A 23,395-nucleotide genomic window follows, 5' to 3' on the forward strand; every position below is an offset into this window, starting at 1 on the left:
CCTCTGAATACACACACACACACACACACACACAAACACACACACATTTAGACAAAAGATGTATCTGTGCATATTCATGCACATATAAAAATGCAAACACATTTTATTTTCTGTGCTTATTCTTTTCTTCCTTTACTTTATGTTGGTAATGTAGAGGTGATTAGATTGGAGATGTGTCCATTATATGCTCAATATTGAGATAAGATGAACTCCTACCATGGAGTAGCTGACCATTACCCCTCAGTAGTTACTCTATAACAGAACTTCTGAGTGCAGTCTCTGGTATAACTTTGTATTTTCTCACATTATAAAAAAAAGGCAAAAAAATGTTTGCGTTGCATGGGATACTTGGATTATGTCAACAAAAATATATTTGAATGGAGTACATAATAATTACAGCAATGAAAATTCTATAGCAATCACCAAAATAATAATTAAAAATTAATTGCATATTTACAACATACCAGGCACTGTGCTAAGAGTTTTATATGAAAACTAAGTGCTTGCATATGTTGAGAAATTAAGGGGTGCAGTACAGGAGGCATTCTTGGGTTGATTACTTAGCTCAAAATTATATCCCCTGCTAAAAAACAAAACAAAACAAAACAAAAAAACACTGCCACCATGATCCTGACCTAAGTGTGAATACCGGACTTTAATTGAGCAGATTCTCTCAGGAATTCTAGAAAGAAGATTCATAAGGAACCACTGCTAAAGGGCTTGATCTGGTTTGACCTTTCTTTTCAGAGGTTTCCGGTTCTAGGCTGCCTTGAATGCTATGACATAAGCAAATATCCTTTCAATAAATTCAATATTTCCCCTAAGCTAGTAAGAATTAATCATTGTTATTTGGAACCAAAGGACTGTTATTTAACCACAGAATGGCGCATGCAGGGATGTGTGAAAAACTATGTTGATCTTCAATCTAAATACGGCTGTGAAGCTATCATCACAGTATACTTATCAGAAATAGAGTGTCACAGGCTGCATAGGAAAGAAACTTACAAGTTTCCAAGCTGAATGCTTACTCTGTGTAGCTAACGCAAATTACACTTATTAGGGATGGTGTTTCTTTTTTGAGCAATAATAATAATAATAATAATAAAATACAGCTGCTATAGTATTTTTGTTTAGAATGCTGAGAAGAAAAGATTTTGATTGATTGAAAACAAAATCACTTTTTGAAGGTTCTATTACTAAAGGATAGTGAATACTAAAATACAATGAGCCATGTTGTCTATTATTAAAATACTATTCTATCTTTTATCACTCCTTTTAAAGTATAATGAGTTTCTCCCCCATTCAGCTGGGCAAAGTTTACCTTATTTCATAATAACTGAAATAAAATACAAAGGTTATCATGATTTACAAGAGATTTCATTTAAACACAAATAGTCAAATTTAACTCGCTTCTTAAAGCCAGATAAATGCCAAGGCAACATGGGCTTTTGTTAATAATTAAGCAGTAAGAAGAAATCCTGGGACAGTGCTTATCATGGTGACTTTTGCACTGCCCAGGGACTGCTTTGAGCAGAATCATTTCCTCTGATAGATGTCAGTGCCATCGAGTGACATCTGTTTGTTAATAGTGGCTGCCCTGGAATTGGCTTAGAAAATGCAGGGATTTGGTGTACATGGTCTAGTGGTTAGAATAGCAAGCTGAGAGTCCACGTTTCTGGGCTGGAGTCCCAGGTTTCTTCAGGCTGCCTTGGAATGAAACTCAGTCTATATGACACTAAAACCATCTCCTCATTTGGGTGGAGGCAGTGGCTAGGGAAGGGGAGGGGAGGGGGCTTTGTATCAATTTGGCATTTTAAAGAAAACATTTCCTGCTAATTTTTGGATTATTCATTTGTCCCCTAGCTGGGGTGGGGTGGGGATGTAAAATTCTAACACTGAAATACAGTTACAGTTATTATCCAAAATGCTTGTTTAGACTATTGGCTAAATTAGGTATATAATTTCTCCGTTCTGAGAAATATTACAATATAACAGGCATAAGAATAAGGACTTCACCTATGCTACTATTAGATATTCAGGAAAAATGTTTCTCTACTTAAACCCACGTGTGGCTTCTTTCCTTAAAGGAAAAAAATTCATAGGTTAGATGCCAGTTCCAGTACTTTGCCCTCAGTGTGAAGCTATCTCTAAGTATAAAATTATATAAGATCTCTCTACCCATTTCTTTAATTCTAAAATAGATAATGATGACCCTCAGCCAATGAACTTTCCAGATAACATAAATAATAGTTAGATGAAGAAAACTTAACATTCATATCAGTGAAAGTCAAGTTTTCCTCTTTGACATTAAAGTAAGACTATATTTCCAAATACGGGAGAGTTTAAACTACTTTAAAAGAAAATTGAATTTGCAAATACTGAGAAAATTCATTGAGAATAAAAAATTAATTGACAATGACAACTAAATAATACAAATGCTGATATTAGAACATACATTTAGGAAGTTAGATGGCAAAATTGAAATTTTAAACTTTTTAATAGAGCTTTAAAAGTGTTTATCATTAACATATATGGTTTTTAGTAAATATTTCTAAGTAAAATTTCCTGAAGAGACTTGTAATCAATAATTTTTACCTAATGTTATGATTACAAGAATTTAAGTTTTTGTTATTTTGACAAGCTGTATAGATACGGAATTTACTAGATATACTACATTGAAATAATTCTCCGTGTACTGCAATTCCAATGTTACTTTATATTAGTTCCGGATTTTCTTTTCTGATAGTCCATTATTATAAAAAATAATATGGAATTTTGAACCAAAAATGTAAACCACACATGAGCCAGTTAAAAATATATATTAAAATATATTTATATCCTCAAATAATAAAATGAATCATAGAAAAACATTTGATTTGAAATTACTCTCATAGTTTAATTTTTTTCTCTCTAATTTTTCTTCCCTTATTATACATAGTACACCAGGGAGTCCGAGATTGGGCAACTATGAGCAAATCTAGCTTATGATTGCCCTGCATGGTATACTTAATTCTGGAATCCTTGCAGGTGTCTAAGCAAGAAATGTTGTTGCTGGGATGTTCACCAAATAGCACAGTCAGGGATGGTGGGGAAAGTGGGAAAAATGGAAACAAAAACCTGAAAAATGCTATCTCAGTATCCAGGATTCCGTCCCCATATCTAATTGCATCTTAATGTCTATGGGAAAATGAATAGTGTTGGTGGGGCAATAAATACAGATTTCTCTCTTCCCACTATGGGAATGATATGACTTCTAGAGACTCCTTTTTCTTTCTTTACTTTTCTTTTTTTCTTTTCTTTTCTTTTTTTTTTTTTTAAGCTTGTTTTCATATTATACTATCACCTAGCGATGGACCAAAAACCCAGTAGGCCCAACTGGGCCCTCTCTCCTAGATTTTGCCTTGAAGTCAAGTGTTACAAGGGCTGGAGATATGTTTAAATTTATTTATTTCAATAACAGGGCCAGTAAGAAGTGGATGACTCTGACTAAAACTTTCAGATTCCTATCAGCTACTTTACTCCTGTTGGTTCCAATATATTTCTTTATATTTACATTAATGATAGTTTAATTCTGTTGCTTACAACCAGATAATTCTGTCTGGTTCCTAGGACAATATCAATAGAAGAGAAGATGGTCTAGGAACTAATGGCACTTGAAAGGGAGAGGTGAAATGTGACTCCACTAATGCTGAAGACAGAATTAAGAATGTCACGTGAGAAAGATGGTTTGGGTCATGCATGATAACTGACTAGAAATGCAGCTTTGAGAAAAAGTCTTGACCTTTACCTCCACAAGTGTACAGAGGTACAGAGGTACATTGAGATTTTATTTTCCAATAATGAAGTGGGCTGATCTGAGAGGTGGCCAGCTGAATGCTTATCATAGAGTCTGTAAGGAAGCCATCTGACAGGAAAATTGTCAAGATGACTTATCCACTAGAAGGGAGGTTATACTAGTGCCCCAGGAATTAGCCTTTTTTTTCAAAGATTATATAATCTTTTAAAAATAATCTTTTAAAAAGTATCAGAGGAACTTTATAAAGAAAAACACAGGTATGATCTCAACTCAAACAGTTCACATAATGAGATTCTTTGATAGTAATAAGACTTTCCTACCCCAAGCTTAGAGAAACGTTGCTGTTCCTTCTTTCTAGAATACTTTTCTTCCAAATCATCACATGGCTCAGAACCTCACTTCGTTCACCTCTCTGTCCAAATACCTCCTCCTCAGAGAGGGTTTCCCAACCATCCTATGTAAAATAATATCCAACACACACCCCTCTCTTTCTCTCCTCTTACTTGTCTTTACTTGCTCATCGATGATCTTCACTTACTAGTAGAAATTTCAGGAGGACAATGACTATTCACTACTGATTACTGAAAAACACTAACAGTGATGAACACAGAGTGGGCAATCACTAAACATTCAGAGAATGAATAAATGAAAAATAAGTCTCTTTTTGTTTTCTTCAAGAGAAAGGAGGACCTGCTGATTACACTCTGAGCAAGAGTCCATTTAACGGGTCAGGAAGCAAGTATTCCTCAATATTGAGACAAATACTCTGGCTGCAACTTTTGGGGAACCTGTCTGGCCACCTCTGCTAATGCCTGTGAGCCTGTCCTAGAGCAGTAGACCCTGTGATACCATTCACATGGTCTCGATCTAACAATAAGCTCTTTGAGAGACAGGCTAAGTAGTTTCATATTTGCATCATTAGCCTGATGTAGTCCAGAGCAGCAGCAGTTTTGCTGATGAGAAAAAGAGGAAGAATAGGAGTGAGAACAGTGGGAGGAATTAAAAGAGTAGGAAGAAGAAAAATGGGAGTAAAAGAATGAGAAGTGAATGTAAAAACTTACTGAAAATGCTTCCCTAGACCCCTCAAAACACTGACAACTGTTTCTCTTATCTTTATTCTGATACTCCTCTATTGAGTTTTCTACTCGCTTTGTCCAATTTCTCTTCTCCTATTCTTTCTTGAACTTACTCTATTCAGATTTTGGCCTCACCATTCCACCAAAATGATGACCTCTATGATGCTAAATCTAATGGTCAGTTCTTAGCCTTTATCTTACTTGATATTCAGTTCATTATCCCTGCTTCTTGAAACATTTTTTTAAAAACTTGGTCTCTGGGACACAATACTTCCTGGTTTTCTTTCTACCTCTTCAGTGACTTCTTAGTTCATCTTGCTGAATCCATCTCCAATTCTAGACTTCTAAATATTTCATCAGCTCAATCCTCTGGTGTTTTCTCTGCTAAAGTGATTATATTCCATCTCACAGCATTACATACCATTTATACACTCACAATTTCTCAAAATTAGATCTCCATCATTGACCTCTCCTCTTAGTACTAGATTTGTATGTCCAAATGTCCACTCAGCTCTTCCACTTGGTTCTATTGTAGCCATAAGATTCTTAATAAGGTTCTTAATTTTCACTCCACACTCTAAACCTGTTCCTCACACTTCAGTAAAAATCATCAGCATCTAATTAGTTTTTCACAATAAAACTTCCGAGTCATATTGAATGTCAGTCCAATGACATAGTCAAGTAATTAGCAAGTCCTACTGGTAAGTCCTACCGGTTCCACCTTGAAATATAATCAAGCATTTGTCATCATCTCATCCCTATTCGCCCTGTTTTAAGACATCTTGGTCCCCACTATAATTTAAATATCAAAATTTAAAGGACTTTAACAAAATTCATTGCTGTATCAAACAACTCTCATAATTTCAAAGTAGTGATGCTCATGTAAATGATATTTTGTAGTATTTGCAAGAGCTGCACTGTGATATAAAAGTATCTGTGGCTTTTACTGGTTACAAAGTCACCAGAACTGCTCTTACTAGTATGGTTCACTGTTGATATTTATAATCAAACAAAATCCTGAATTTCAGTTAGTAGGTCATGAAAATAAAGATGCATGAGAAAAAAAAAATGAAAGGACTTTGTTTTTCACTGATGTATCTCCAGTACCATGTGGTTATTTGTTTATTATCTGCCCATTTCTCTAGCATGTACAGGAAAGTCCTAGATCTATCTTGTACACTCCTGGCATTCATAATCAAGCTTGACAACCAGTAGACATTCAGTAAATATTTGTTGAATAAATTTAAATAGAAGTAATAAAAGAATTATTATTATTTTAATTATTAGGATTATCATCAGGTAATTATTATAGCAGTTAATGTTTATTGATAATTTACTCTATGATGAGTACCAAGGTAAGTAATTTTATGCATTAGATTATATCAATTATTTTACACAAAAACCTTTTGAGGAAGAAACTAGTATTTTTTCTGTTTTATAAAAAAGAAAATGGAACCATTATGAAGATAAGTGACTCACAGATTTCTATAATGGGCAGAGCTAGGTCTTAAACTGAGGTACATCTGACTTCCAATCATGCTCTTAACCACTTCAAAATAGAAATCTTTAGGTGTTCTACGGATGTTTGGGAAGTGGATGAAAAATGGAAAAAAGAAAGGAAGAGGGAAGGAGGGAAGAATGGTGTCAGATATTGAATATTTGCCCATCTCCTGGAGGTGATCTCTGTCTTCCTCCAAAAACTAGAATGAAGTTTGATTTTTCTCCCAGAATGGTCTAATTTGCTTTGGGGGAAAATAAGAAAAAGGAAGTTAGTATTACTCTGTTCCCTCTTCTGATAAATCTATTCAGAACTTGAATGATACAAAAGCAAAAGCAAGTTGACCTTAAACCAGGTAGTAGTCCTGCCCTATGGAAAATATATTTCATCTGAAATTTAGTGGGTTATTGTTTCTTGTAGTCACCTAGCTCTTCTTAATTTAGGGGGAAAACAGGCTCATTTTTTGATCTTCCAACTCAATAGAACCAATTTGTCTTTAATTTTAAAATTCTAACCATGTATCAGTTATCTCTCTATTTTAATTTTAATCTTTTTTTACATACACAAAAAAAATCTATGAAATCTACTTTATGCATTAGATGCTTAAAATGAACCCTTTAATGTATGGACAAAATGAGTTTAACTTTCAATTTAAAAACATAATTAGGTTTTGCTTTAACAAACTAAATAGCATTGACAAAAAAATCACTAATTTTACAATGTTAAACATAGTGTTAACATTGGATAAATTTTCTAATCCACCATAAACTCACAACTAGACCAACTTTAAGAAATGGAAATACCTGTGTCTCCATCACATTGCTACAGTAGTTTGTGCTTAGTATTATAGAGTGAGATGAAAGACTCTCTGGAGATGTGTGATTTACAAAACATTTTGAATGAAAAAGGCAAATAGATTTATGGATTTTAGATTCCAGAATTTTACTATATAAATAAATGTTTATTTAGTGTTTAATAATATTGCATGAGACTGTGTTATAAGCTATGGCCAATGTCTAAATTTCGAAAATGTCCAAGATTTTCAGGTTCCTTTCACCATTTTTAATATCTGCCATTAAGGAGTTCACAATATTTCATGTCATAACAGTGACAAAATGAAATAAGAATTGTCACAGATATATGCATAAGTACCAGGAACAATACACAGGAGTGGTAATGAAGAGAAAAGAAGATACCGGAGAAACTTCACTAAGGGAGGAGTTTGACAGGCAACTGAGCTTAGAAGGGAAAATTCCAGACACAGGAAACAAGTTGAGTAAAAGCCTGGGGTGGCAGGGGGACGGGGAGGCTGGTGTGGAGCAATGTTTGATGTTTGTAGACTGGTTTGTCCAAAAAAAAATGTAGGACAAAGGAAACTCACCAAGTGGTCAAACAGAAGCTAAAAGAAAGGAAAATAGATTTAAACCAGAATAAAGAGTCTTCAATTCTCTTTGTGTTAGCCTACTCATTGGACTTCCTTTCATAACAGAATAAAAACCTACATTAAGTATTTGTGTTTCACTTCTATACTTTATATACTTATAATTATTCTCATCCTGGACGAGTGGATAGATGTGTTAAATATTCCTATTTAACACAGTTAGCATTTCCCAATTGAACAACTGACAGCCTCTATAATGCTGATTTTACTAGAAATTTTTCTGTCTGCAATGGTCTCCCACAGTTTGTGAAAGTGTTTTATTAGGCCCCATGGCAAACACAACCAGAAGCTTTTCATCCCTGTCCCAGCATGCAATGAGTCTCTGTCATTTTCATTCTCAAGGAGTCTCATTTCTCCTGGGTTTAAATATAGAATGTTATTTAGCTCAAGGAGTCTCATTTCTCCTGGGTTTAAATATAGAATGTTATTTAGCTCATACCCCTACCGGGATGAATTCAGGAACAAGGCCTGTCTACTGCCACTTCTATATTCCAAAGAAAGTTTGTTTATTCATCAAAACCCACCACCACAGAGATTGATTTGGAGGAATTCTGGGATTCTAAAACAATGAAATAGCATTTATTTTTCCAAACTGCTCAGCACAAATGAGCCAAAGCCAAAGCCATTCTTATCATGTAAAAATCATATAGTTGACCTTCTATCACTGTGCTCAGATACTGTGGAATTTTCTAGTAGTGATGATAAATTCCCCCCAACTCTCATTCCTTGTATCTCAAATAATGAGGTAAGGAAGAGCTACCTCACTATCACCTGATGATTAAAATCTGATTCTTAATGAATACTTTTCACAGATGTAAAACTTGGAAAGTTACATTCCCTGTCTCTTTAGAAAGCCAGTGGTTTGGGAGATTTTCTACAAGTATTTAAAGTGATAGTGGTTTCTTTTGATGATCTCGCTAGAGGAAAAATAAAAATATTCTTACTTCAGAAATATAACAGAACTGCTTCAACTAGAACATTTTATATTGCTATTACTTCTTCCTTTTCTTCAAATGTGCATAGAAATACATTACAGGATAAAGAAGAAAATCTACTATATTGCATTTAGTAGTACATGTTTGTCACTAGCACCAGTTTCTCCTACTTGTTACATTTTGGATATTAAGATTTGATGTTTATCTTAGATGTCTACAAGAGTCCCAAAAAAACTGGTAGACTTGTCAATCAATTGTCAAGGGATGAGCACATGATTTATGACAGAGCATGGGGTGCTTTCTCACTAGATTTTGAGTATGGAGCATAAAACTGAAGGCCTGAAACTGGAGCTGACTTGTCCTGTCAGTGGTTCATTGAAGTGACAGCTCTTCCTTTCTTGCTTCCTAGATTAATAGAGTATTCAAATAGCTTTTTTTTTTTTCTTTTTGGTCTATTCCAAGTGTAGGTCCTTAGTCAGGCCTCTAGTTCCTTGAGTTGCATTATAAGCTTACGAAAAAGTTTTTTTTCTTATTGTCATTTATTTTGTTTTCCTTAAGCTCCTGTAGTTGATTTATGCTGGTTAAACTCTTTTTTTTTTCTTTTTTTGGTAATTCTTAAATTTTTTTGACCAAATTATTTAAATATCTATTAAAGACTAAATAAATAAAACAACAATAAAACCACAATGATTTAAAAAAAACTTCCAAAATAACTAGAAATTCTCTTATCATAATTCATGGTACAAGTTCTACTCTTTTAGGGCATAAGACAAAGTCATGATATAAACATATATGTAGTCTTAATTTCACTGTTAACTAATGCATGACTTTAAGGCTAGAGTTGTTTTATGTACACACTCAAATGTAAATAAGTTTTTTTCCCACTTTAAAAGAAGTGGACACAAGTCAAGTAGTACATAATAATTAACAGCTAAAAGTCTTTAAACTGGGAATCAGACAGCTTGTTAGAAGTGTTTTATGTTATTGGTCCAGGGTGCCACTCAAAGCCATTACTCTAATGTGAATGCAATAATCTAAGGCTGAGTGAGCTTTTCCATAGAAAATAAGCTATAGTTAAACCTTAGTTCACACTGTCTAAGAAAACGAAAACTTTACATTGTTCAATAACATTAAGAGAGCACCTTGGAAAGTGTTATAATTCAAAGAAATTTTGTAAAGAAGTTCATAACAAGAAACCCTCATCTCCTGATTATTCTCTGCCCTATGGCCTCCCCGACCCCTCATTCTTAGTATCCCATGACCTTGATTCTATTCTAGTAACTTTCACCACTAATGTTAGTCGCCAACCAGCATCTCTGTCTGCTCTTTTATCTTCTCAAGATATTCTACTTAGCAGTTTAGAAATGTCTGGGATAGAGTATTACCATTTGGTGAGTGTCTTATACTGATTTAGCAAAACTTACAGAAAAATAGTGAAATATGCTGAAGCTGATACAGTCCAATTCTTTAAAAAGGCAATTACTTAGTTAACATACAGATTTAATTACAAAATATGCTTGTTCTATATTCCTTTTCTTCCAATTTAGATTTAGTATGCTCAGATATGACTCATATTCTATCATTTAAAAATACAGTGAGAGGAATGACATTAGCAACATGGCTGAATAAGACATCCCTTGTCTTATCCCTCACACGACAACAATAATTTGGCATCCATCCACAGAAAAAGTGCCATTGTGAAAGTGTGGAATCCAACACCATTCACCAAAGGACCCAGGAGGAGTCTTACTCACCATTTATCTGGTAATAGGCATACAAAACTCAGTCATGGACCCCAGAGTGGCCCATTAACCCGACTTAACCCCTCTTGGCCATGGCTCATGAGCCCCTGGAGATCACTGTCTTAGAAATCATCCACAGACGAGGGGCTCTTGTGGAAGTTCGGGTTTCCAGAAGAGAAGTTCCAACATACCATTGGGAGGAAAAAAAGTGTGTGTGTGTGTGTGTGTGTGTGTGTGTGTGTGTGTGTGTGTGTGTAAATTTGTACACATTTGTAAGAAGAACAGTTTGACTTCAGTTATGTCCCCTCTCCTTCAAAGAGGTATAATTCAATGCCAGATGAGAATTTTTTGGCCTGTGATTTCCTTTGGGAGAAAAGAGAGGCATAGGAAGGAGCATCAAGCTTCTCAACCTGTGTGGAACATTGCCAAAAAGGCTCAGTTCTATCTTGCTCCATCCAGAGTTCTCAGTCATGAGCTGTGTGACTGGGAGTGGGAAGAATCTAGGACAGAGGCAGATAGAACTCTCAGAAGGCATTAAATGCAGATCTTACTAACTGCATCATAGACTTCATCAAGAAGCCCGCCCTTGAGCTTCTGGGGACACCCTGCCCACAGGTTCCCTTGACTGGCTCATGGACACCTTCAATGCTCTACGCACCTCGCCCACACACATACCCACCCCACCTGTGACTAGATCTGTATGCATTCTCATGATGGTGGCAATCATGAGCTTTGGCAACCATTTAGTGAACATTCACAGAAAACCAACACAAATCTATGGGCCAGGGATAGGCCACACACTTGAGCTTTATCTCACCCTTAAGAAAGCAAAAGGGAGGCTTTCAGAACCTGACATGGTACACCAAAGGATAAAAAAAAAAAGAAAAAAAGAAAAAGATATGGAAGCTTAAAAAGTCTGACATAAGAGGGAGCAAGGAGGATGGAGCAGGCATATCAATAGAAGGACTAATAAAACCTCAGGCTCCCTATCTGGACTGATGGAAGGTATTTCTCTTCTGAAGTAAGTTAGTAATGACTAGAGGAGGTGACTGCTGCTGCAAATGCAAAGAAGGCACTACAAGACTTCAAGGAACATGAACAATCAAGGCACTACCAGAATATCACAATAATCTTCCACTTATCAATCAAAAGACATAGAGATCTGCAATTTATATAATAAAAAAATCAGAATATAGCTATTTTGAAGAAGTTCAATGAGCTACAAGAAAACTCAAGGACAATTCAATGAAATCAGGAAAATAATACATGAATGAAATGAGAGGCTTAACAAAAAGATAGAAATTATTTTAAAAAAAGAACCAAACAGAAATTCTAGAGCTAAGAAATAAAATGAATTTTAAAAAATCAACAGAGAGCATCAATAGCAGAATGGATTAAGCAGAAGAAAAAATTCTATAGATTAGAAGCAAGAAATTTGAAATTATCCAGTCATAGGAAAACAAAGAAAAAAGAATGAGAAAGTGTAAAGAAAGCTTATGTGATCTATCCAATAGCATCAAAAGAAGTAATCTATGAATTATCAGAGTATCAGAAGGCAAAGGGATATGGAAAAGAGCAGAAAGCTTATTTAAAGAAATAATGGCCAAGAATTTCCTAAATCTGAGGATTTAGGTATTCAATTCCATGAAGCTCATAGTTCATCAAGCAAACTCACTTTAAAGAGATCTTCTCCAATACACATATAATAATAAAACTGTCAAAAATCAATGACAAAGAGAGAATCTTAAATGCAGTGAGAGAAAAAAATAAAGCTTGTAACTTTGTAACTTATAAGGGAACACCCATAAGGCTAGCAGCAGATTCCTCAGCAGAAATCATAGAGGCCAAAAGAGAGTGGGAAAATATATTTAAAGTGATGAGAGAAGAAAACATAAAATGCCAACCAAGAGTGTTCTATCTGGTGATGCTGTCTTTCAGAAATGATGACAAGGGACTTTCCCAAGTAACCAAAGTTTAAAGAGTTCATAACCACTGAATCTGCCTTAATAAAATGCTAAAAGGAGTTCTTCAACCTGAAATGAAAGCTAATTAGCAACATGATTACATGAAAATATATAACACACTGGTAAAGGTAAATATGTAGTCAAATTCAGAATACTCTACTACTGTAATACGGTAGTATGTTAATCTCATAACTCTAGTATTAAGGTTAATTTTTTTTTTTAAGTATTAAGAAAAACTACAGCCACAATAATAGGTTAAGGAATACACAACATGAAAAGAGATAAATTGTAACATCAAAAATGTAAAAGAGTGGGGGAGAAAAAGGGTAGTTTTTGCATGCAACTTAAGTTAAATTATCAGCCTAAAAAAGACTATTAAATTTATAAGATGTTTTACGTAAGCCTCATAGTAATTGCAAAACAAAAAACCCATAATATACAAAGAAAAGAAAATTAAAGCATACCACTACAAAAAATCATCATTTCACAAAGGAAGGCAGCAAGAGAAGGAGAAAGGAAAAAAAGAAACGTGAAACAGCCAAAAGCGATTAATAAAATGACATTAGTAGTCTTTACTTATCAATAATTGCTCAATGTAAATAGATTAAATTATTCTATCAAAAGGCATAGAGTGGTTAGATTAAAATAAATAATTAAATAAGACCCAACTATATGCTGTTGACAAGAGATTCATTTCAGCTTTAATAACACACATAGGCTCAAAGTGAAGAGATGGAAAAAGGCATTCCATGCAGATGGAAACCAAAAGAGAACAGAGATTACAATACTTTTATCTGACAATATAGACAAGAGAAAAAAGAGAGAGAAAAATAAAATCAGACATAAAAGAGGAGACATTACCACTAATACCATAAAAATAATAAAAGATAATTACAGATTACTGTGAATAATAAATGCACCAACAAATTAGGTAATCTAGAAGAAGTGAGTAAATTTCTAGAAACATACAACCTACCAAGACTGAATCATGAAGAAATAGAAAATTGAACAGACTAATGAGTAAGGGGATTAAATCATTAATCAAAAATATCCCAGCAAAGAAAAACCCAGAACCAAATGGTTCCCGTGGTAAATTCTACCAAACGCTTACTCAAGAATTAATGCCAATCCTTCCCAAATTCTTCTAAAAAATTGAAGAGGAGAAAATACTCTCAAACTCATTTTATGAGGCCAGCATTACCCTGCTATCAAAGCAAGATAAATATACTACAAGAAAACTACAACCCCCTCCCCAATATTCCTGATGAATATAGAATAAAAAAAATCCTCAACAAAATATTAGCAAGCTAAATTTAACAGCACATTAAAAGGATTGTCTATGGCAATTATTGGATTTTTCCCTGAAATGCAAGAATGATTCAACACACGCAAATTAATGAATATGATATAGTACATTAACAGAATTAAAGAGAAAAAGTCATTTCAGAAATGATGACAAGGGACTTTCCCAAGTAACCAAAGTTTAAAGAGTTCATAACCACTGAATCTGCCTTAATAAAATGCTAAAAGGAGTTCTTCAACCTGAAATGAAAGCTAATTAGCAACATGATTACATGAAAATATATAACACACTGGTAAAGGTAAATAATTCACAGAGCACTTCAATAGATGCAGAAAAAGCATTTGACAAAATATCACATCCTTTCATAATAAAAATTCTCAATAAATTGAGTATAGAAGGCATATACCTCAACTTAATAAAGGCCAAATATGATAAGGCCACAGCTAACATCATACTCAACGGTAAAAGTTGAAAGCTTCTCCTCTACAATCAGAAACAAGACAAGGGAGCCTATTCTCACCACTTCTACTCAACATGGTACTGGAGGTCTTAGCCAGAGCAATCAGGCAAGAAAAAGAAACAAAAGAAATTCAAATTAGAACAGAAGAAAAATTGTCTTTGTTTATAGATTACATGATTTTATATATGAAAAATCCTGAAGACACCACCAAAAAATCCTGATAGAACCAATCAATACAGTAAAGTTCTGATAGAACTAATAAATACAGTAAAGTTGGAGGATACAAAATCAACAAATAGAAAGCAGTGTATTTCTATACACAAACAACAAAATATCTGAAAAACAAATAAGGAAAATGACCCCATTCACAATAACATCAAAAACAATAAAATACTAAGGAATAAATTTAACCAAAGAGGTGAAAGTTTTGTATGCTGAAAACCATTAGACTTTGATAAAAGAAATAGAAAAAGACATAGATAAATGAAAAGATTTCCCATGTTCATGGATCAGAATAATTAATATTGTTAAAATATCTATACTGCCTAAACCCACAGCAATAGAAAAAAATAATCCTAAAATTTAGATCAGCCTTGTCTGCTCACTCCTACTTATCTTTGGTGCCTAGCTAAGCATCTACTTTATTCTATAGTCTTTCCTTTCAGCATGCCCCAACAGTTGTGTTTACTGCTCTATTTAAAGCAGAGACCACTTTCTGTCTTGTTGATAGCAGAAACTATCAGTACTTCTTCCCAGGAACAGTATATAACACAAATTAAGTACTCAGAAATGCATTGCCTGAGTATAAGGTCTATCACCAGATTTCTTATCTCATTTTTTCCTTCCATAAAGTCGGTTCATTATAGCAGATTCATGATAAATGTAGAAAATCAAAACTAAAAAACATTCCAACAGCTTTACTGTACCAACTAAAGCCTTGGAATCATCACTTCTCATATTATTATAGACTATTTTAAAATTCAGTGTGCATTTATTGAACCTAATCTATGTTGAACATTATACTAGGTATAGAGTGTTGAAAGTCAAATATGACATAATGCCTGTCCTCCATAAACATACATTATAATGGAAGAGGATAATTATATTCTAATAATGACAATGATATGCAAGAAATTCTATGATAGAGTTATGCACAAAGTGCTACAGACTCATAAAAGTGACACTTCCAATTATATTAATGAGGATAAAAGTCAAACAATTGAAGTAAAATCTGTCTGGATTAAGTAGAAAAATAATTTATTTAAACTATGCTGTATAATTCACAGAATCACGGCAGAGACTAGAGAACCAAAGTCAGAAAATGACCTAAAACAAAGGATGACTAGGCTTTCATAATTAAAGCCAAAAATAAGTGCCACAGAACCAAATCAGCTGGGGGCACTGCCACTGCTACTCCTAGAAATGGGAAGTTGGAGATCGTAGTACTGCTGGCAACTCTGAAATATGGACATGATTGCCACCGCTGTGAATGAAATGGGTTTTCCATTGCTCCTGCTTCTTGTGTCCCTAGCTCTTGATCCACCCATGGTAGATGTTTTTATTCGCCACAACTGGATTATACGGCCTTGCCCTCACTTCAAGGGAGGATGGGAACATGAATATCTGGCCCTTTTAACTTTACGCTGATAAGCAGACTTATTCTCTCATCAAGAGTTGTGAAACTGGTCATTCTCTATGAATTAATTCACAGAGATAGACTAAAAATGTGCTGTTAATAAAGACAAATGTACTCACCACAATCCAAAATTAGACTTGAAGGAAGAATAAGTCAGGAATAGCTTTTTCCAATGTGTTATGCTTTGAAAAAATAAATTGGAGTTAGCTGGCAGTCTAGGCAGAGAGAAAAGCCTTTGCAAAGGCACAGAATATTCTGATGCCCACAGAAGGTTGACTGTGGTGGGGTATAGAGTGTATGTAGGGGGGCTTGAGGTGGGGATTAAAGAGAATAGAGATAGTATGGGAATGAGACTGGTGATTAAAGCAGACACTGGATCAGAAAGGACCTATGTTCCATGCTAGACATCTTTTACTTAATCCTCTGGGGAAAGAGAAACTAGAAACAGATGATGAAATGGCTTTATTTGTATTTTAGAAAGATTATCATCATAGCTGAATGGACACCATGTGAGAGGGACTAATTTAGAGGCATGGAAAATTGTAACTAAAGTAACTGGAATGATGATAGGGATAAGGGGGCATACTTAATATGTGCTGACAAATTGCATATAGATTAAAATCTAAAATGTGCTAATCACCGAGGGTTAAAAAAATAAAATGAAATACAATACCTTTTCTTGAGGAACTTACAGTTTAGTTTAAACACAAGTGAAGGTAAATGATGTCATGAGAATTATTCTAATTTTGTGTTTTGAAATTAAGTCCTTGACTGTTTAATACCTGTATATAAACTAGGACCACTGGACACTTCATTAAAGAAATACTCCTGCTACATATTAAAATCTCATAGTTTTCTATATTCACCATGACACAGACAGAGACAAAAAAAAAGGGAAATTCCTCAAATTCAATATAGATGGCAGTATTGGGAATTAAAGCCTTGCATCATATTCTTAGTTTTGTGTAGGGATGGTAAGAGGCAAGAATGGAGTAGATTCAGGGTGAAGGCAATTGTAATAAATCACAGCAAACAGGTATTGGATATAATGTTTTTTGAGCAATAAACCACAATATTATATATCATAAAAAATTATATCTCATAAGTTCTTCCACTACAGGCTCTTTTTCCTTCTAAAAAGTGAAGGAAAAATTCAATTCTTTTTTCTCTCTCTCTTTAGCATATATTTATCAAATGACTTCTATATGCCCAAAATTAGGCTAAATGACAGTCACAAGGCAACATCTTTGACCTCATAGAGGTTATAGTAAGGCAAGGAAGACTGTCATTTAGCACAATGAAAGAGAACATTGCATCTGGGAAGGAGAGAAAAGCACAGAACACTTCAATAAGAATAGAATCCCGTGATGAGAAATTCTAACTAATTCTTGAGGTCTGAGAAACTGAGGCTGAATAATAGTTACTAATAGTTAATTAAGTCTTCGCCTAATTATTCTAGGAAAGAGTATTCTAGGTCAAGATAAAATATTTAATAAAAAGACGTTCTAGACTTTATCCGAATAATAATAAACATTACTTTATAAGATCAATTGAAATAACTATATTAAGTGATTGGCATTTAATACCAAAAGGATAGTTCAACTTTTCTTTCAGGTTTTGAAAAGTTGACATGTGTCATGATACCATGGAAGTAACAAATCATTACTATTTGTGTCATACTGTGAAGCAATATTCATGGGAGTCTCCTGAAAATTATCTAGCAAACACTGAGTAATGTCCTTACTATTATATGTAATGTCCTTACTATTATAATCCTTGAACTCAGTTTGGTTCAAAAGACCTGGAATATTTTAGTGCCATATGCTATCATAGCATTTATTTTGACCCTCACTTAGAAAAAAGAGTCTTCATGTCTAATTTAGACTATTTAGGTTATTCTCTTGACTTGAATTTAAAGCATGTTGGGAGTGAATATTCTCTCATTCTCTGCAATATTAAGTAATAAATTGGTTTTGGTAATATTGCATATGCATCCATTAAAATAAACAGGGCAATTTATGCAAATATAACTGTTTTACAAAAATCTCATCATCTGAGAAAATCACGTTACAGTCTTCTCTGCAAGTTCAACAAAAAGCAGCATTCATGCTTATTTAAATCTTCCATGATTATACATGAGAGAATTATTGATGTTTTCTTTGACAGTTTAGAGAAATTGTATGTAGGCCCTCATCTTCCACAAATTAGAAGGCCCCTTGTTGAAGGATAGGTTTTTTTTTTTTTTCTGATATCATGTCTTGATTTGTTCTATCGCAATGATGATAAAGGAGAGCTCACCCCATGTTCTGTGACTATGTTCTTGGTGGAGATACTTTAGCCTCTGGTTTTACAAGTAGCCTTTAGTTGAGGACTTAAGTCTAAAGTAAATTTTGGAATTAAAGTATTTTAAAAGGGTGAAGCTTGTATAGAAACATCACCAAATCATCTAGTTTATTCTCTCTCTCTCTTTCTCTCTCATTCTATCTCACACACATACACACAACATACATAGGACAACATGAATAGCTCACTTTCTTTTCTTACGGTTCTTATATGATAAAAGCATATTAGTAAAAATAGCAACTTGGCTATTATATGTATATTATATATACTTTGCAATTATATATAATCTTGTAGTTATAAGTAAAAGCAAATGTCAATCATCCGTCGAGCTATGTTCAAACTTTGCAAACTTAAACAATAACTCTACTGATTTATAGGGAACTAGTATGATGCACTAATAATCCATTATCACTGGGTATTAAGTACTTCCCCATATATGATCTTACTTATTTTACCAACCTGATGAAGTAGGCATCATTAATCTCAGTCTCTAAATGAGGAATCTGAGGCTTGAAAAGTAAAATCATGTGTCAAAATTTTTACAACACAGAAGTAGTGGAACCCATTAATCAAATCCAGGTTTTTTTGACACCATAATGTTTGTTTATCTTTGTGCCATACTGCCTTTCCTACACATACACATGGGATTGTATCTTTCTTGATGACCAGGTTCTAGATTTAGGAAAAAAGTGAACATTTAAAATTACCCTTGAAAATTCCTAAAATTCTCTAAGCATGTATACTGCCCTGAAATTTCAATAAAACAAATTTTTCTTTTCTTTTTTAATTATTTTTCTTTTACTCTGAATAGAATATATTGCTGTTTCTTTGATCGAACATCATAGGAAGTAATCAAATTCTATTTAGAGGTAGGGAATACGAATATATATCTGTATATATTGGAATCACCCTTGGGGTAGCAAGATGTTCACATTATGAGAGCCCCACAGAAGTAAAACTGACTAAAGAAACAATGAAATCACGTTTTCAATCTCAGGTTTTTTTCTAAGTAATACACACATTGAGTGAGTAGACTTACTATGCACCAGTGGGGTGGGGGACACAGGGGTGTTTGCTAAGCACTTTAAGTGAATTCACTTGAATTAACTGCATATATGATATGATTCTAATGAAATTTATTATAAATACATGTCAAGCATCATAACGCTTTTAGGAGAAGAGGAGTTGATCTGCTAGACGTTACCTGAATCCTCAACATTTTGCATTCCCACTGCTGGCATCTTAGTAATTCTCATCCTCAAGTGGAAAGCCTCTCAGACTGAAAGCTTTTATCCAAAATGGCAGCCAATGATACAATATTTTTGAGCTGCTTCATTTCAATATAGGATTAGCTAAAAATATGAGCTAGGGAGTTCAGACCTCATTACGAGGTCGTTGTTCTTTTTGCAGAGTCCTTATATAGCAGACTCTGATAATACATTTTAAGTTTTCACCAAGTGACATCAAGAAAAAAAGAAAATATATGAAACTCACCACTGACCTGTCTATAGACAAGTCTATATTGGTCTTTTATAAAAGACATAGAGCAAACATTTGTCTTGATCCTGTGCTTTAATAAACAATCAACATAATTTTGATCTTATAAACATTGTAAATTTTGTAACATAATGGGTACTGCTCTTTGCTTTATCCAGCACACAGTTCAGCATTAAACTGGAGACCTATTTGTAGCAATAGAGCAAGAAGGTATTAGAAGTTTACCTCTGAGCTTTAGATTATTATTTTCCCTTTTTCATGTCTTACCTATTTTCTTTTACATTCTTATTTTATGTATTTGTCTAAGTCAACCTCTAGCCTTATTTCAGTCAAAGCAAGATTCAAAGAAACAAATAAAGAAATTTAAAAAATAGTTATCAAAAATGATTAGATACCTCTTTAAGGATTCACGAAGGCAAATGTTAATGAGTGCTACAAATCTGAGCATAACACTAGGCCAGAGTTAGGATTTCTTTTTTAATCTGTAAGTTTCTAACTGAATTATACAAAAATATTTCCCTTAGAAACACAGCAGCTGAGACTACATTAGTAAATGAGCCAGGCATGATATTCTCTAGAGTCCAGGGAACAAGAGAGAAAACAACATCAGCAAGTTATACTAACATGCGATAAGTGCTGAGAGAGAAGACATAGGAAGCACCAAGACATGCCAATGGAACCAAGGAATTTGTGTGTGTGTGCGTGAGTGAAAATCTAGAAATGGCTTTTATGATGAGACCTGTTCATGATTAGGAGCTATCTTGTCAACGTTGTTAAGAATGAGAGCATTTCAGTAAGAAGGAAGTATGAGTGGCCCAACTCTCTAGTAAATTTCTGAAATTAGAACTAATGATGAGGCACTGAGTTAAAATCATGGTATTTACAAGAAAGTCCTGGCTTCCCTCTTTCAGTATAAATGTACAGATATGCCATCTATATACTGAACCATTATATGTGTAAAAACATTTCTGTAGTCCGAAAGTCAAATACAGCCCTGTCTTCAGGATTTATGACATTTTTTTCTCATGGAAAGGACCTCTGTTTCTATTGCCTTGCTTATCCATCTTTACTGTTAGTTAACTATTCTGACCAATAACAATTTGGATTAGATAAAATCCTTACAAACAAAACGAAGGACCTGGCTTTAGCATAAGAGCTGTATAAGAATATCCAAGCACACATTTTATAACATGTTTACTATATCCGACATCTCTATAGGAGGAAGCCTGAGTACTTATCATTGGGATTCATAAGTGTAAAGAATTTGTTTCATTTTTCAAAATCTGCCCAATGGAAGACTGCTGGCCACATGCTTGAACCCACTACTTCCAATTTGAGTTAATAAACAAGCAAAAAAAAAAAAAAATCTTCGAGTGCCACTTATTAGAACTGTCTTTCTCAAAATAACCTAAAGTTTCATAGACTATTTGTCTAAATACATTCTACTGCCTGAACAATTTATTTACTTTTGTTTTGGCCAGGGGAGTCAGAGCCATCACTGTTACTCCTCTTCAAAGCAAATTTCCACTGCGATTGGGTTCTCATAATTCTAAATAATTCTCCACATATTACAGAGAAATGGAGAAAAAGCATTCAGAAGCACATTTAAGCCACGCTTTTTCCAGTTTTTATATGTAAGCAGTAATCCACAGTACTATCCATTATACAGAAGTGAAATTTCAATTTTAGAACATATTTTCTTCTCTTCATTTTTTCCATTAACACTTTCAGGGACTTCAATTGCACACTTTTGAAAATATTCTCTTCAAAAACAACAAAGTATTATAAATAAAGACTTTACAGACTACTCCATGAGCAGTGGGAAATGTTAGAGCAGGTCTATGGTGACCTGTTTAATAAAGTCTGAAAAGAACCCTATGAGCCACAGACATTTGGAGAGGGTCATCTTGATCATGGCAGTCTCTTCCTACCTGCCTCTTTGGAAATCTGCATGAAGGATTCCACACCTTTCTCTCCGTAGCTTCCCTCAGATGCGAGAGTGGATACGTAATTCCAGCCTAGGATCTTTACAATGTCTACCATGGCCTGAGCTTGGAAGGAATCAGGTGGGACCACACGAGAGAAGAAGTCATAGCGCCGGTCATCACTTAACTCAGGTGCCGTTGAGGCATAACTAATCTGGGGGATCTGAAAAGACAAGAAAGGACCACATGAGAGGACATCAGGATAAAGAGACTCATTTATGCTTATGACAATTTATTCAAAATACAAGACTTGAGTTCCAAAGATGTGTTTTGTCAAACACTATAGGTAACTGCAAACGACCTAAAAAAAAAAAATGCAACCAACCATTTCTTAACAGCACAAAGGCATCTACCTTTGTGCTTTGGCCTTTTGCTTTCTTCTCTTAGGAAGAAGAAATAAGGATGGCATGGGAATTATGTGTCATGGTGGTTAGGAGAAAAGAATGTGTAATCATTCTGGCTAACATTGTGAATCATGCTGCACTTCTTATGAAAAAATAGAAACAAAAAATACAACGGCCTAATTGGAGTTTGTATAGAGAATGGTTTAGTTCACACAACTCATAAATATTATTTTGTGACCCTTATTAGCCATCTCACATTGACTTGAGAGCTGATCACTTGTGAAGAATTATCTAAGCAAGCTACATGCATTACTTAATTTATTATTCATAAGAACATTGTGAAGTAGCTCAGTAACATCCTTAAACCCAGGCAATGGGGTTCCCTTCCCCAAGGCCTTCACCTCAGTAGCCCTGGCACTTTAGAGGACTTTTCTCCAAACATTCTAAGTTCTCCTTTAGATCCTGGGAAGGGGCTGGCAGCTCTGTCTGGGAGAAGCCACCTGGGCTTCTGATTCCCAATTTTCCATTTAGAGAACTCTCTGACCCTTTGCTTCACATGGGATTAACCAGATGTCCCAAGGAGTTCTAGAATTTGTTTTTATGGGGATCATCCTACGTTTCAGGAAGGCAGCCTAACAAGCAGACTACTCCCCTTGGCTAGTGCAGTATTTATTTCTTAGAATTGTGTGAGATTAGACTACTTGAATAATCCAAACATGCTGATTTTAGCAAAATCAAATTATGTATATAGAAAGAGGCTCTGAAAAGAATGTTTGTCTGGGATCCCAAATACCCTAAAGGAAGCTCTAAAGTAGCCATAAATGAGGAACCTGGCTTAGGGCCTAACTTCAGGATCACTAAGCTAGTTACTTTTATAATGCACTGCCCCCTAGTTCTTTCTCTTAACACTGGCATTTAGTAGGCTATGATTGGTACAGTTAATCATCCTGTAAAGATGACCAACTCCTACAAAATTCTGCTTGCAAACTCTCCCAGACTGACCTCTGCTTTATCCTAAGGGTTTCCTAGGTTTCATCTCTACTCAAAGCCCAAAATTCTAACTCTTTATCCCAAAGAAGTCAAAGCTACACTCAAGTTGAGCCTTTGAGCTCTGAAAATTCTTCCAGTACAATTTGCTTAAAGTTTACTTATTTACCATTGTTTAAAGCTAGTTACCACTTCTTTAATGCTCATTTCTCCACCAACCTTTCTAGGGTCAGCATTACGGTCAAGTCCGTGCAGCCCACCTCTAATGCAATTCTGCTCTATGACCAGTAGGAGCAGGCTCTCTGTCCCTGACTCAAAGTCCAAAGCCAGTGTAGTAAAGGCTTAAGTCTCCTGATAGATCTTTACCTGAATAATTCCTCAAGAGGGG

The 23,395-nt window shown here is 34.5% G+C and overlaps 1 protein-coding gene across 5 annotated transcripts in view; it reads right to left on the bottom strand.

Annotated features, from left to right (window-relative positions):
* GRM7 (glutamate metabotropic receptor 7) overlaps positions 1-23,395 on the bottom strand; it is an 827,189-nt gene that overhangs the window by 531,975 nt on the left and 271,819 nt on the right. For 4 of the 5 annotated variants that reach the window (XM_011372553.1, XM_011372552.1, XM_023538033.1 and 1 more), the window contains one exon: positions 21,623-21,839. In XM_011372553.1, coding sequence (XP_011370855.1) covers positions 21,623-21,839 — 217 coding nt within the window. The remainder of the gene's footprint in view (positions 1-21,622; positions 21,840-23,395) is intronic. The other variant, XM_023538035.1, reaches the window with a different exon arrangement.

This window comes from Pteropus vampyrus, unplaced genomic scaffold, assembly GCF_000151845.1.
Source record: "Pteropus vampyrus isolate Shadow unplaced genomic scaffold, Pvam_2.0 Scaffold210, whole genome shotgun sequence".
NCBI lineage: Eukaryota > Metazoa > Chordata > Mammalia > Chiroptera > Pteropodidae > Pteropus > Pteropus vampyrus.